Consider the following 16,702-nt stretch of genomic DNA (forward strand, 5'->3'; position numbering starts at 1 on the left):
AGGTGGTGGTATTTGCTTGTGGAAAACTCGGCTGTTCTGTCTCTAAAGCCCACTTCCCTAACTATGTATGAGGAGATTGTTTTTTGTTTTTGTTTTGCCCATCCAAATGCTTGCAAGGATGTTGAACGGAATGAGTTTATTTGGATCTGACTTGGGAGCTGATTCAGGATTTCAGCATTTTAAACTGATGTTACTTTGAGATGGACATTGTCTGCCTTTGTGCATGCTTTTGCAGTTCCTTCTGCTTGCTCAACCTAACATCTGTAAACAAGTAGATAATTACCAAGACACCATAATCTCCCCAATGCTTTCTCCCCAAGGGGAGACTTGTTGCTCTGAATTTCAGGGAAGGAAAAGTATAAAACATGGACCTGAAATTCTGCATGACTGGGGACCTGTTTTATAAAATAAATGCTGAGTTTCTTGTGTTTTGTCAATTGCATCTTATCCAAGTAAAGAATATTGTCCACTGAGGCAACACAAAATCAATTTTAAGTAAAAATCTCTTGTTAACATAAGGGCTGATCGTAGAGAAATTGTTAAAAGCTAGACCTGAAAGTCTAGATGGTGCAAATGCATTCAGATATTATGTCATGAGCCCTGACGAGGAGGAGCTGGGAGGGTTAACAGACCTGGAAGAGTTGCCAGCCAGTTCCTCAGCTGAACAAACAGCAGCTGGCCCATCAGTCACTCTCCAGGCACCAGTGTCAGCTGTTGGCGATCAGTCTCCTCCAAGCTCTCCTCCTCCCATCTCGAGTTGGAAGCAGGCTCTGGAAAGAACTTTCAGAGCGAAGACATGAGGCATGTCGATGCTTCAGGTCTCTCAGCCCTGAGTTCTAGCAGAGTCACTGCCACCCAGGGAGCAGGCTGATTGAGACTCCCATATAGCTCCCACCCAGGACCTGGTAACCTTGTGGAAGGAACAAGTCTATTCTCTGGCTTGCGTCCATGCTCCTTCCTGATCCTGACCTGCTTGATTTTTTTGGCACCCTGACCTTTTGGCTTTTGGACATTGACTTCTGATTCCGGTTTGTGATTCTGCATTGGTGACTTGGCTCCTGCTTGATTTCCTGGACTTTGACCTTGGACTGGCTTTGGACTCCTGCCTGCCTGCACCCTGAGAACATGACAGATTGCTTCCACCACACACACTCACTCCACAAGATGGATGAGAGGCAAGTGGAGGCTCTGGGCAGCTAGCAGCCTTGATCGCTCAGGTAAAGCACCTCACTCAAATGGTGACTCACCTGCAACAGCAGCAGCAAGCCACTGTCGCTGCCCCACCCAAGTGCCCGGTGCTTCTCCCAGAGAAGTTCACTGGGAAGGTGGAGGAGTTTCCTGCATTCCTGGCACAGTGCAAACTGTATGTTGAATTACGTGCCAGAGACTTCCCCAATGACAAGACCAAGATATGCTCCATTGTCAGCCTCTTAAAGGGACAGGCAGCTAAATGGCCTACCCCTTTGCTTCTAGCCCCATCGCCCCTGCTGACTGACTACCAGGGCTTTCTGAGTCATATGGCGGTAGCCTTTATTAACCCCCAGCAAGCAGCCACCGCCAATCGGAAGATCCGGACCCTGAAGCAGGGTAAGGACTCTGTTTCCCAGTACTCCACAGAGTTCAAGCTTCTGGCCCAAGGCCTGGCTTGGAATGAGGCTGCCCTCATGGACCAGTATACGGAGGGGCTGGCTGACAGAGTCCTTGATGAGGTGGCACGAGTAGACCAACTGGCCACACTGCAAGGCCTAATCACGGTGTATCTCTGCATCAATGGCACCCAGGGTTAACAGACCTGGAAGTGTTGCCAGCCATTTCCTCAGCTGAACAAACAGCAGCTAGCCCATCAATCACTCTCCAGGCACCAGTGACAGCTGTTGATGATCAATCTCCTCCAAGCTCTCCTCCTTCCATCTCAAGAGTTCGAAGCAGGCTCCGGAAAGAACTTTCAGAGTGAAGGCATGAGGCGCGCCGATGCTTCAGGTCTCTCAGCCCTGAGTTCTAGCAGAGTCACTGCCACCCAGGGAGCAGGCTGATTGAGACTCCCATATAGCTCCCACCCAGAACCTGGTAACCTTGTGGAAGCAACAAGTCTATTCTCTGGCTTGCATCCATGCTCCTTCCTGATCCTGACCTGCTTGATTTCCTTGGCACCCTGACCTTTTGGCTTTTGGACATTGACTTCTGATTCCGGTTTGTGATTCTGCATTGGTGACTTGGCTCCTGCTTGATTTCCTGGACTTTGACCTTGGACTGGCTTTGGACTCCTGCTTGCCTGCACCCTGAGAACGTGACATATTATGTAATATTGCTTTCCCTTGTGCCAAAACACTGAGGTTGCTATAGGAATGGCATGCAGCTGGGAACAGATGGGAAATATTTCCATACAAATTCTACACAGATAGGGATGGTGAGATGCAGAACAGACTATGAATTGCCTTGAGAAATTTTGGATTCACTCTGCTGTAGAAGGCAAGGATGTGAATTCTCCTCAGAAAATAGAAAAGAAAACAGTGGAAGTGATTTAAGAATTTTGAACAGCTGGAAGGAAGCAAAAGTTGTAAACAACAGCCAGATGTACTATAAGGCCTCTTAAGAATGGATAACTTGGTATTTCCCATATGTAAAAGGCCAATTGCTCTTTAGAAAGTCTATGGAAAGAATTAGTGGTTTGTAGGTAACCATAAATTGAGAAATATAAAGGGCAACAGAACTACAAAGGAAGTTATATCATTAAGATTTTGGATTCAGATTCCTGAGAACTTGAAGTTAGTGTTCCATTTAGAATCAATTGCTATAAAATCATTTCCATATAGAGTTACCCAATAATATTAACAATTTAGCAGCACCATGACAGAAGAGACCTCTTTATTCTAGATAACAAACGGGGGGGGGGGGGGTATCACTTGTGGGTAATCCTCAGTTGGTTGTACAGAAATCCAGTACTGGAAGATTTCAGATTAAATGCATTACAAAGTAACTTGCACAGTAGTAATATTTGGCACTTATATAGTGCTTTAGAGTATTCAGAATGCTGTAGGTACAGTAAGGTAGATCGGTGGTCTTATCCCTGCATTGCGGAAAAAAGACAGAGGCAGGACCTGATACAAGAAGGCTTAGTGAGTCAATAGCTGAGGTGAGATTCCTGATCTGGGGGCTTCCTGATGACATAATGACAGATTTCCCACTCGCGTTATGCCACTCAGGTTCATCTTCTCGGCGGGGCTTCCTTCCAATGTCACACTCTCTGCCCCGGGGCTGCGACTAGCGTCAACTTTTTTGTGCAGCAAACAAACTGGTTTTTAGAGGTTTCTGTTTGCTGTGTGAAAAAGCCGATGCTAGTCACAGCCCCGGGGCAGATAGTGTGAAATCTGAAGGAAGCCCTGCTGAGAAGAGGAACATGAGAGCGGCGTAAGGCAAGTGGGAAATCGGTCAATATGGTACATACAATTGTGTATAAAGAAACCCTGGTACTTGGATCCACCAGTAGAATATAACTTGCTTGCATTCCCTCCCACTTCACTGTCCAGAATGCTGCCCATAATGGTGCTCCTTGTGGACAGGGACTCCCAAATGATGTCTGGAGATCTCCCAGAATTACAGCTAATTTCCTGTCCCCAGAGATTAATTCTCTAGCAGAAAATGGCTGCCTCCTGAGTTCCCTCCTATCCTCAAATCATGCTCTCCCCAATCTCCACTTCCAACCCAGAATTTACAATGCTGGGAGGAATAGGTGAAAATCACTCTCCTTTCCATTTGCAGAAATCCTGCAGTGGTTTCAAGACACAGAGAGAGTGTGTTTAATGTAGAGAGATCTCAGGAGGGTGTCATTTGGACTGGAGGAGCAACATGGGAAAGAGCAGTTTACACCTTTCCCTCCTTGTCATTTTATCAATCAAAATCACTCTCTGGTTGCTTTTATTCCATGGGGTTCCAGAGGGATAATTACATTTGTAAACATATACCGGAAAACAGTCTTGCACAGAAAGCAGCTTATGGGAAAAGGTTGAGCAGGTAAATGGCTGACAAAGACTGTGTGGCTGGAAGGGATTATAGATATCCTCAAGCACATAGGAATTGCAATTGAAGACCTTTTTCTATCTGATGAATCCTATAATTTTAGATTGATTAAACAAAGGCTCTTTGATTAGAACTTACTAAATTATGTCCTGTTCAATATTATACATGCTCACTGGCAGCGCTTGGTCTTGCTCAACCCATCGGAAAAATGGCCAACTATTTATGTGATCTTGAAAGCTCCCAGCAATGGAGAGCATTTATGCTGGCGTAGCTCATCAAGAATGGAGCAAGAATGAGGAAATGTCCTTAGGAGACAAGAGATCCTGTTCTATTATGCTTTTCAGAAAAGAGTACAGAGCAGTGCTATAATGTCAGAGAAAATAAAGGGTATTATTTTTACATGGATCTAGGGAATATTGTCATCATGGCACAAGTCCAGTAGGAACTTCATTACTGTCATGACTCTGAAATCTGATTAAGAAGCCTCAAAGAAGGAGCTAGAAAAATGGTCTGAGGGAGAGCGGGGAACTGTGGGAGACCCCTGCAGGGTAGATGTCCCCGGCTCATCTGTTCTAGAGGCTGCCTCTGAGACCCAGCAACTGGAGCTCCTCCAGAATGTGCCTCTGAGGAGTCTATAATTGGAGCTCTTCCACCAGAACTTATCTTTGTTGCCTCAAGACCTGGGACAACAAAGTGCTGGCCCAGGATCCTGTCCACAAGCCCACCAGAATTTGCTTCCGTCCAGCAAGAGTAATGGTGGCAGCAAGCTTGTGCCAAGATAGCCAAGCAGACAAGCAGTGCCAGGCTAGCAGCCTATGCTCCACCTCCTGGACCAGATTGTGGTCCAAGTAGATGTAACCCTTTGCAGATCTAAGGTTCTGGTACCCCTCAAGGAGAACTGACTGGCCCTGCCTGCACAGTACTGAACATTTACCTTCCAGCATCATGAGATGATTGCAGTTATCCAGTTCTTTTGCAGAACTCATTTATAAAAACAGTTTTGAAAACTGTAGCTGAGAAGCCTGAAAGAAATAAAAACAAAATGGAATAACACATTTTTTTCAATTTGCCATTTCAGGAAAGACAGAAGCCGTGATCAAGAACTTCAGCCCACATTACAAACGCCAGTATGCAGTGTCCTTTTGTAAGCATATCCAGAATGAGCTAGAAGAAAACCGAGACCTGCAGTCCCAGTTCTTAAAAACGAAGGTAAAGAGTATTGTGAGATGGGATTGAGTACCACCTCAGCGTGGGACTTCCCTGCCTCCCACTGCTGTAGCCCACTGAGCCCTGTGAATTCTGTGCGTTCTCTCTCTCTAACCCTGTGTAGGGTCTTCAAGGCAAGAGATACACAGAGGTGGTTTGCCTTTGCTTGCCTCCATGTAGCAACTGTGAGCTTCCTGGTGGTTTCCTATTGAAGTACTAACCAGGGCCAACACTGCTTAAATTCCAAGATCTGATGAGATCAGGCTATCCTGGATCATCCAGGTCAGAGCAGCTGCATCTATACCACACATTTTAAGTCTGCTTGAGAGAGATTTAATGTTCCCCATGTCCCACAAATGGACTCTGAAAATATGTAAACATGTACTTTTGTAAGAGTGCTGAGAATACTTTTCTTATAAGATCCCAAGCTTTTCAGACCGTTCTTAGAATTCTTTGGCATGGTATGGATTGTGATGATAATAATAATAAGCTTTGAAACTTAGTTAAATCTGTAATATATAATCAGCTATTTGTCCTGTTGAAATATGTAAAGATATGACATAGGGGTTAGTCGTACTCTTCACCCATTGTTAAAGCTGTGATTGGATTTGCCCTTCCAGAGCCAATTTATTTTTTTAAAAAGAAAACAAACTCGTGGAACATTCTAATCATGAATACTCTCTATCAGTCTTGTTTGGCCTTATAATAAAGATGAGAGGTGCCTCTTGAGTTTGTGAAGAGGCCAGCTGGTTCATTTCTTAGATTTGTTAGATTTTTGAATGTTTTCACTCCAGAAGATACTGAGTAAAATATTAACTGATGATAAAATTACTAAAACTACAATTAAAAACAAGCATCGTTTGGTATCAGGAATCAGAACTACAGACCCTTGCACAGCCCTACTGATTTTTTAAAAAACTTGACCCAATATTTTTCTCATTTATTGGGTGAGAGTTGCCAGCCCCCAAACAACCACCCTTCAAGGCTAAGCCATCCATTTCCCAAGACATCTTCTGGACAGGCTTTGAAATTCTGTGCCTCTCTTTATAAATTAATCACTGGGAAGGCTCCCAATAAATCCATTCTATTTCCCTGTAATCATTTCCTAACTGGTCTCCACAGCCTCCGGCAGAATCCACTGTGATCTTTTATGAAGGAGAAGTGTCACATTTTGCTGAAGACCTGAAGAAATGGAAGGACAGATACATAGTGATTAAGAACAACTATGCTGTGGAGAGTTTTGAAAACAAAGAGGTAAATCTCTGATTTATCAGCATCTGATATTTAGGTGCTTACATCTGTCATGTTCTATAATGGATTCTAATGTTTTCTTCAGTGGCAATGGTATTTTAATTATTATGCATTTGTTTAAAATATTTTGTGCCACCTTTCCACCTGATCTGAGTCCCCAAGGCAGCAATTAGAAATGATTAAAATTATAAAACAATTAAAACAACATTGAAATTATACATTAATTCAATAAAAACATAAATACCTGAACCAGGAAGGAGGACCAATAACAGTTATTGGAGATACGCCAAATGAAATGAAAAAGTCTTCACCCACTGGCAGAAGACACTGAAAGAGAGAGACAGACAAATCTCCTGTTAGAGAGAGTTCCAAAGTTTTGGTGTCACAGCTGAGAAAGCCCTTTCCTTGGGTCGCTACCCAGAGCTGCAAGATATGAATGTCAGATGTTTTGAGGGAGGGAAGGAAGAAAGGAAAATAAATAGATGGGGAGGGAGAGGTAGAAAGAAAGCAACTTTAACTTTAAATGGATTTTCCAAGTCACAAGCTGGTCGATGGGGTGGTGGTGGCTTTGAGAATCACGCAATATGTGTGAAGAAGCCCCATGTGGCTCTCAAGCCACAGTTTGGCCACCCCTGGTATAGTTGGAATAAGACTAGAGTGAAATGTCCCTAGTAAACACTTCAGTTACAGCATTCTGTACCAGCTGCAGCTTCTAGATAGTCTTCCAGGGCAGCTGCATGTAGATATAGTGAATTGGAGAAGTTTCTTATGAAATATCCAGTGCTTGCCTGCCCTTAAGAACATAAAAATAGATGTTCTGGATCAGACTGCCTATTATGCTGTTTCCCTGAGTGGTCAAGCAGATGCTCAGTCTACACCTCTACAAACAAAGTGTGCAGGTCAGAGTTTTCGCATAGCAGTGAGTGGGTATTCAGAGATATGCATCCTCTGAACATAGAGGTTCCATTTAGTCATCTTGACTTAACAGCCTTTGATGAATCTAGTTTCCACAGAAACTAGCCACCTCGTGGGAAGGGCGGGATATAAATCCTAAATAAATAAATAAAAAGAATTTGTCCTCTTTATGAGCCATCCTGTTGCACTGAGTTCTGTGGCTGCTTTTTGTCTGCCCTGATTGTACTGCTGGGTCAGTCCATTGCATACCCCCAAATTCTAGTATTACGGGGAAGCGAACAGTCAGTCCAAATACTGTGCCAGGAAAAGCTGAACTGTTTGACATATATATATATATAAAATGTCCATTCAGAATGTTTGTGTAATTTCTTGGTATGTTGTCATTTATTCTGAATGCACAACAGATAATCAGAGCGGTGTAGAAGCAGACTGAATTGGATAAGTTTCATGAACTTAGGCTAAGCTGTTTTTCCAAAACTTCATTTCTCTCCTTCTGACCCAGGCTTTCCAGAAGGGCCTTAGCGCTAAAAGCTGTATTCTCCCTGTTGGAGGCAAAGTACTGACAACAGAGGAAGAGTATAACTCTCTATCTGATAAACACTTTCCAGACCCCAGTGGTAAGACACAGCAAAACTTATGAGGAATGTTATTTCAGTGTTTTTTCTTGCGTTTGACCATTGCTAGGCCTTAAAAATGAATTGGTTCTGGAGGCAACAGCTTCTGATAACTTTTGTAACTATCCATTTTTTGAGAAGCACTGTACATTTTATATTATCTGATGTGTTCAGGTAAACGTGCCTTTGTTTTTCCAGATGTGGCATGAAAAATCCGCAAGAAAAATAAAAGATTTACACCCTCTTATAATGTATCTGTGAAAAGTGGGTTCCCGCTTCTTTTATTTTCTTGCAGCCCACCCCCCCCCCCCCCAAGGTGGTATATCTTGTGGCCACCAGTGGCCACTGCAGTTTTGTTGGTCTGATTTCTCCAGCTGACGTATTCCCCATATTGTTAGGAGAACTGATATATCTAATATCTAAGGGGTTGGAAAGGAACCCTGGAACTACTAACAATGGCCTGGGTAAAGGCCTTTTCTTTTTAGTCTCAGCCCCCACAGAGAAAAGGGTTTTTCTATTACCTTAGGCCATTGGTCTTCAGATTATGGATTGGGACTCTTTATGTGGTTCACAATACATTATTCTTTTCCCTGGGAGTTTGGATAGGGGTGCCAGCCCATCACTAGCAACCCCCAGGAGCTTTCCAGGGGCAGGACCCTAGAGAATGGCACTGCCAATGTTACAATGTCATGGGCAAAACCTTGGAAGTGATGTAGCAGGTTGCCATGATGGTCTACTAATCCCATATCTATGGTCACAACCATAGAGATTGGTGCAATTTTCTAGAGTGTTACAGTAGACTATGAGATCACTTCTGGGGGATTCATACAGAAATGATGTCATGGCATTGATGATGCCATTTTTCTCCTTTTTTCTTACTACCGATGCACTGATCAGCAGTGGGCAGTTGGGTAGAATTATGGAGGATTGCCCACCACTGCCTGGTACCCAGCAGCTTCAGCTTTGGGGGCTAAGGGCTTCTGGGTTCTGCCCCATTATCTGCATAAATCAACCATAGAAGACTTTTCCCACCCAGAGGTAGTGTGTCTTCTGACCATCAGTGTCACATATGGGCTGTAATGTTCCTTTTTGAACTTACCCCACATTGCTGAGTTTCTCTTCTCAATAAAATCCTGTTTGCCAAGTTTTGCATGATGTACCTTGTTATACTTGTTAGCCAGTCGCAATTATATTTTGCAGTTTATGCTCAGTGACTTTCTTTGTTTTTTGTATGAGTTCTGCATGGTGAGCATCTTTGGGAGGAAGGAACAAGGGAGTGTATGTTGTCTCACCTGTGGCCACTTCCAGTTATGGAATACTTTGGGACTCATTTGATTGTCCTGGCCAAGTTGATGCTCATTGTTTCATTTTTTAAAATAGATCTTAAATCAGAGTAATATGTTTGACAGCTGAGAATTAGACTTCTATACAGTGTGTATATAAAGAAATAGAATATAGTATATCAGAGCATAAATTATTATTCAGCTGAGTGGAACTCCAGAACCTTGCAGGGTTTTCAAATTACCATTCTTTTTTAAAGCTTCCAGTGAAAAGGAGAATGCCCAGGCCTTTGTTACCCTTCCAAAAGAGTTTCCTGTCTATCTCTGGCAGCCTTTTTTCAGACATAGTTATTTCTGCTTTGCGGATCCAGAGGTTCAAAAACAATTCAGCACAGTATTGAATGACTGCATCAGACACTTGAACCATGGTAAGTACCAGTGGGCCTCATATGATAGTCTTGCTGCTATATATGTACTCAGAAGGGAGACCAACGTTGCATGCTTGACCATTTGATCCTGTGTGGAGGGATAGCTTCAGTAGTGCATTTTCCACCCCATTCCAGCAGCAGCCATTGTTATAGGAGAGAGAAATACATAATCTGGTGTGGTGGGGGAGGATTTGATGCAACACTACCATTCTTGGTGGCATACCCACATTGTATGTAATGTGTATTCCACTCTAAAATAGGAAAGCAGGTTTTCCACTTGAAGACATTCGTTCTGCTGCCTTAAGTGGTAAGATCTTACAATTAATCCCTGAAATTGTTCACCCAAAGTGAGGAATGCAGTTTTGCAGTGCTTTTCATATGTCATGAAGATTTTTCAAGGCGGAGTGGCTGCAGAACTACGCTGGCTCTCAGTTGTCACAAATGCTGTGGATTCAGGATAGCTAAGGTAGCTGGCCACCATCAAGAGAAGCGGAGAAAACTTTTAACAGCCAATCTTGTAGTTTGGCAGCCATATCAATTCACTGTAGGTCTTGTCAAAGGTTCTGTGTGTGGTGAGAGAGAGATATTTCTCTGCCCTACTGTATTTATAACCCATAGGCCCAGACGGGATGATGTGGGGGCTTGAAAACATTCTAGCTTGGGAAGCAGAGTCTGTTGCAAGGTGAGGTGTCTTGTTGACTGAGTATGAGGCAGCCTGATTCTTTGTGTGTTTACTCAGAAGTAAGACCCTTTGAATGTTTGCTCCCAGGTAAGTGTGAGGAAGCAGCTTGTGGTCTAGCTATGGATCTCAAATTTCCTACAGTGGAACCTACTTCTAAAGTTACTCTGCTGAGTAACTCCATGCTACTTTCCCTTACCCCATTGTAATGGGAAAAGGTCACATCAGGTATCCTTCAAGAGGTTTATGTTTTGTTCTTTGCATTTGTAAAAAGCATTATTAAACAATAGGTTGTATTTCATGGCTGCTTTACCTATTTTGCAGAGGCAAACCCAGATCTTGACACCAAGCCCTCCAGCACCTCCTCTGCCTATTCCACCTTCTTCCTCTTGACCTCACACCCCGCCTGCAAGAAAGTTGCAATCCACTTTAGGGTTGCAGCCCCTAGTATGAAAATCACTGATGGTTTTGGCATTGGTAGTGGAAGAGTCAGCATAGAAATAACAGTAACCATTTTTACTAGTGTGCATTATAATCTCTATAGGATCATATCCTTTTTTTCCCAGGTTTTAGGAGGGTGGAAATTGGGCTGGCAATCCTATGATCTGTTTCCTAAGCTGACCGTGTGTTTCTGCCTAGCAATACAAAGGAGAGGGAGGAAGCAGTATTGTTTGTGTGTGTTGGGATGGTAGTGTGTTCACATACAACAGAGCCACACTGCTTAACCAGTGTTGTTAGGGACCGCTCTGATGAGGGCATTTGAAACACATCTGCTTGGTGCTGTATTGTAATTGCAGGGCCAGCCTAAGAGCATTCTACTGCTTGTGGAGGATTAAATTAGGTATTTGTTGATTTATGTTTCTCTGCAGTAAAAGCTTACATTACAAAAAAACACAATTAACAACAAATAAACAAGAGAGCAGTTCTTCTGTCTCTCCTGCTGCTGGCAGATCTTCCTCCCTGCTCTAGGCTTTGACCCTTAGGCTAAGAGCTGAAGGACAAGAGCCTCTGAACAGGCCCAGGTCTTAAATAACATCTTGTGTTGCAGTGTGGAAAATGGAGTCCATAAGGGGCTGACAGAAGGAAGACTATGCTCAGGCCTTTTTTTGTAACAGGAACTCCTTTGCATATTAGGCCACGTACTCCTGATGTAGCCAATCCTCCAAGAGCTTATAGGGTTCTTCTTATAGGGCCTACTGTAAGCTCCAAGAGGATTGTCTACATCAGGGGATGTACATCAAAGGAGTTCCTGCCATTAAAAAAGCCCTGATTGTGCCAATCTGGGCAGGTCCTTTGAAAATTTAAACCTTCCCTTCCAAATGACTTGAAAATATGCATGGACAGCTATCTTCTCAGTCTCCTCCCTGAGGCAGGATCCTTACCTGTTTTAATTAATTATTGATTGGTTTTAATGTGATTTTAATGTCTTATTATTGTATTGTTCACTTTTAAATGTTGTTAGCCACCCTGAGCCTGCTTCGGCGGGGGAGGGTGGGATACAAATAAAATTTTACCTTACCTTACCTTACCAAAGTCCTTTAGCTACAGCTTCAGCCAAGACTCTTTCCTGCATAGCTAGGGTTAGTCCTTAGTCCCTGCCGGATCTGCCTGCAGCTCTTCCTTCTCCCAGGCCTCCAGGAGAATCTTTCCTTTTAAAGCTGTGGCAGTTCCAGGCCTAACCAGCTGGTTTTCTGCCAGTGACACTAACTATTCCTTCCAGACCTACCTTTGTATCTTCATTAAGAAGAAGAGTAGGTTTCCATACCCCACTTTTCTCTATCCTAAGGAGTCTCAAAGCAGCTTACAATTGCCTTCCCTTCCTCTCCCCACAACAGGCACCTTGTGAAGTAGGTGGGGCTTAAAGTGTTCTGAGAGAACTGTGACTGGGCAAGGTCACCCAGCAGGCCTCAAGTGGAAGAGTGGGGAATCAAGCCCGATTCATGTGCTGCTGTGATAAATGATCAAGAGTTGATCAAGATACTGTTTTTCTTGTTTCACATCTGAAATTCAGCCTTTGAATATTATTTGCAAAACTGAAATGGCAAAACTGGGATATTGGGCAAATTTTGGGACATTTGACAGATTTTTACTTCAGCTGCGACTCATTCTCGTAATCTTGCCAGAGGTCATTTTGGGCCAATTCAAGAAAATAGCCACCACAAGACCCAAATCTAGTCTAGTGACCACAGGGCCTCTGGTTTAGATCCCACCAGAATGTTTTCTGATACTCATCCCATAATTTACAAGATTTGGGGGAATTTGCTCTGCTCATAAAAAACCCAAATACGCTTCTTTATGAGCAAGGAAAATTCCCCCAATTCTTATAAATTGTGGCTCACCATAAGATGCATTCAATCCGCTTATGGGGAAGCCACTGTCTGGGGAGGAACACAGATGTACTTAACACCTCAGAAAATCTTGAATCTATTAACTGCAGTGAATATACTTTGTAAAATGGCCAGGTGAACTCAGTTTTCTCTGATGCATTTTTAAGGGTAAATCTGTCCTGATGGTTTATAATCTGTTATTCATCTCTCACAGTTCTACAGTAATCTATGTAAAATTCAGTCTTTTCTGTTCTACACTAGGAAAGTAATTGTGTGGATCAGCTTTTCCTGGCACGCTGTAGGTCTTTGGTGACTCAAAACCTGCTGCTTCACTTTGTTGGACTTCTTTTTGCATAAACTCTCAGTGATCTTGGCAGGCTCTGTTCCTAACTGAATTTCAGCGCTTCACTCCAGAGGACGGGGGTTTGCTAGCCAAGTGCAGAGTAGATGATCTAAGTCTTTTCCATCTCTAATGTCTCTGGATTTATGTCCCATTCTTTATCCTTGTTTATTCTTTTTTTTTTTTGGTCACATGGAAATATTTTATTTTGTAGAGTGATTTCCCACATGTTAAGTATTTGAATGTTTAACTAAGGGGTAAATGGGAGAGGATTGCGGGGGTGGGACAGTTGTTGAACAAAATGAGATGTAGATATATGTAGCTATTCTGTGCTCTTTTGGGGGGAAGAAAGATCTTAGCAATACATGCAAAACTAATGGCTGATAAAGATGTGTAAATACAGCATCAAGAAGGAAGAACCCTTAGTATTTTTCACTAGCTTCCCAGTCAGTCTTTTAAATAATAATGTAAATAAACACCAGGGGACTATCCTAATAAAGCAGCAACAATGTTCAAATCCAAAGATACAAAATTAACATGTACAGTTGCAATTATGTGTTAACTTAAAAGAAACAAGAATCTGTGGGTGATGTGGGTCTGAAATTGTGGGCTGTACTGGTATGAATCAATCAGTCAGTCTTTATTGGCATATAACAATAAAGATGAACAAGATACAAAAGGAGTAAAAATAAGAATGTATTACAGAACAATTAGATAATATCCTCAGTTATTTCTGAAGCTTCTCCTGACACAGCTTTATGGAGAGTTTATGGAGAGTTTGCCACCTTTTGAGTTATATCAAAGAAGGAATTATTCAAAAGACAGCAAATTTTGTAGGAATCAGAGAGGTCTGTCATATTAGCTAAAATAAAGCATAAATATTTAAGGCGAATATCTGCATAGAAGGAACAAGAGGAAAACGTGGGATTGTCTCAATACAATTGGTGTTACAAGGTGTAGACAATCTTTGTAAAAAGTCTTGAGCCTTCTGGGATGGAATGTCTGCTGTGGGATAGTTCCCTCAGATATTTTCCCTGCGTAGCCAGCGGCATAACCCCATTTTTGGAGGGAATTTCCACAAAATGTTATGCTCATTTGGAGCACAACTTGCAGGGCTACTATATTTTTCTCCTTTGAGCTGGAGCAAAAAATGACCCCCTTTTCTCCAGCTTCCAGAGGAGACTACAAAGTGGCTGCAGATGGAATGTGTGGATATTCTTCTTGCAGTCAATCAAGAGAGGCAGTGGAGCTAGGGTCTGAGCCCCAGCCTTTGCAGATGTTCATGTTTGTACTTGAAGCTTGCAAGTTTTAGGTTGCTATAAATACTGCACATGATTGCTGTCCTGTATCCTGTTTGGAAGTGACCTCATCTAGCTTCAGTTGGCGGTTAGCAGATATTCTACCACATGATCTGGTGAAGGAAGCCGCTTTGTATACTTCACTAATTCAGCTCTTATAACAATGGAGAGCATTCGCTGAAACACCACATTTATATCCCAACTCTGCAAATATCAACTCTTACTCAGACTTCTGGGCTTTCAAACTACAGTCAGATGTCGAATAACAAAGCTGCTGTTTCAGTAAATTAGAGACTTAGCTTAGGTCAATGCAGTTTTCTCTGCATTTTTTTTAAAAAGTAGGAATCGCTTTGAACATAATCCAACAACTTTTATCATGCAGCTGTATCCTCAACCAGTATTTAATGTTTTCTGGTGCAAGACTGTAAATAAGTAAAAAGTGTGGTCACCTTCTTTGAAGAGTGAAGCTCAGAACTGTGCCATGTATCATAAAGTAGGTTTAGGCAACCCCTGTCATATGTGCTGGATCCTTTTGCTTGGCATGGCACCTCTCTTGGTGCTGTGAAAAATCAGGAGTGTAGTTCAACCAGGCTTAGCTGGATTCAGGTGGGTAGCCATGTTGGTCTGAAGCAGCAGAACAAAGTTTTGAGTCCAGTGGTACCTTTAAGACCACTAAGTTTTTTTTTCTTATAAGTTTTCACGTGCATGTATCTGAAGAAATGTTTGTGCACACGGAATTTTATACCCAAAATAAACCTTTGTTGGTCTTAAAGGTGCCATTGGACTCAGACTTTGTTCTTCAGGCTCAGCTGGAGTTTGGACCTAGAGGTGTGATATCATGAGTTCCTTCTGACCCCACATCCAGTAAGCGTCAACAGTCCCACTCCAACAGGTGGTTGGACTGAGTGGCAAGCTCAGAATTTTGCCAGCTGTACATTGCCCACCCCAAGCAACAGCCCTTTCTGTTTTCTGGCACACCAGCATCTTCACATTAGGCACTGCATTGCATTCAACATTTGAGTCAAAAAATGTTGCTTAATCCTGTTCATACAAATTTCTAGTCTGTTTGTGGACTTTGTGTAATCTCTTAAGATTCTTGCAGAGCTTTTAGGTGTCCACAGAGCTGTGCCTCCTCACCACTGAGAGCCAGTTTGGTTTAATGGTTAAGTGTGCGGGCTCTTATCTGGGAGAACCGGGTTTGATTCCCCACTCCTTCACTTGCAGCTGCTGGAAAGGCCTTGCGTCAGCCATAACTCTCATAGGAGCTGTCCTCATAGGAGCTCTCTCAGCCCCACCTACCTCACAGGGTGTCTGTTGTGCGGGTGGGGGGAGGTGAAGGAGATTGTGACCGCTCTGAGACTCTGAGATTCAGAGGATAGGGCGGGATATAAATCCAGTATCTTCAATATCTTCTTCTTTATAGTAATCCATTTATATTGCAGTAGCATCTGTGTCCAAGAACCACTGGGACTGGGTAAATGGTGTTATTGTTTTATGCCGTACTACTATATCCCCTGCTGTTTGAGTAAATGTGGCAGTTTTGCTTTAAATAATAAATATACATAACTCGGCTATGTAGTTTGTCCTTATTTCCCTGGGCAAATAGCTGTCACTCCCTATTGGGTACCAAACTTTGTGTAGCATTTTTTCTCTGGAAATCTTTAAAGCATGGGTGGGCCAGTGTGTGGTTTAAGTGCCACATGGCACAGGCTGCAGGAATTTGTGGATATCTAAACAGAAGCAGGAGGGGCTGTGGGGTAGAGCCAGGACTCCACTGCTGCTGATAGTCTCTCCAGTGATGGCAGCTGCCTGTTACCAGCTCATGTGGTTTGATAAAAACCGTACTGTGACAGGTGATGGATGACTGCATGTGTACTGAAGCATCTCATCTCATTTATGTTTCGAATCACTCTCAGTCTCATTGAGCACCATGGTGATGGAAAAGCAGCATACAAAATATTTTAAGTAAATAAGATCTCATATGGCTGCTCTCCCTCAGAGTTTGGACATTTGTGGCACACTTTCAAATGAGTCTGCTTACCCCCGCCTTGATGGAAAGGAGAAGCTGAGCTGCTTATGGTTAAGAGAGCTGGTACAATGTAGTAGAAGAAGAGGTTGGATTTATACTCTGCCATTCGCTACCCGAAGGAGTCTCAGTGTGGCTTACGATCTCCTTTCCCTTCCCCTCCCCACAGCATACACCCTGTGAGGTAGGTGGGGCTGAGAGAGCTCTGACAGAAACTGCTCTTGAGAGAACAGCTCTGACAGAGTTATAACTGATCCAAGATCCCTCCAGCAGTTGCATGTGAAGGAGTGGGGAATCAAACCCGGTTCTCCCAGATAAGAG

General features: G+C 43.0%; 1 protein-coding gene across 1 annotated transcript in view; it reads left to right on the plus strand.

Annotated features, from left to right (window-relative positions):
• NIBAN1 (niban apoptosis regulator 1) overlaps positions 1 to 16,702 on the plus strand; it is a 99,427-nt gene that overhangs the window by 49,273 nt on the left and 33,452 nt on the right. Inside the window, exons 2-5 of the mRNA XM_060232399.1 lie at positions 5,096 to 5,226; positions 6,346 to 6,477; positions 7,892 to 8,006; positions 9,544 to 9,711. Of these exons, the coding sequence (XP_060088382.1) occupies positions 5,096 to 5,226; positions 6,346 to 6,477; positions 7,892 to 8,006; positions 9,544 to 9,711 (546 nt within the window). The remainder of the gene's footprint in view (positions 1 to 5,095; positions 5,227 to 6,345; positions 6,478 to 7,891; positions 8,007 to 9,543; positions 9,712 to 16,702) is intronic.

Source organism: Heteronotia binoei, chromosome 2 (genome assembly GCF_032191835.1).
Source record: "Heteronotia binoei isolate CCM8104 ecotype False Entrance Well chromosome 2, APGP_CSIRO_Hbin_v1, whole genome shotgun sequence".
Classification (NCBI taxonomy): domain Eukaryota; kingdom Metazoa; phylum Chordata; class Lepidosauria; order Squamata; family Gekkonidae; genus Heteronotia; species Heteronotia binoei.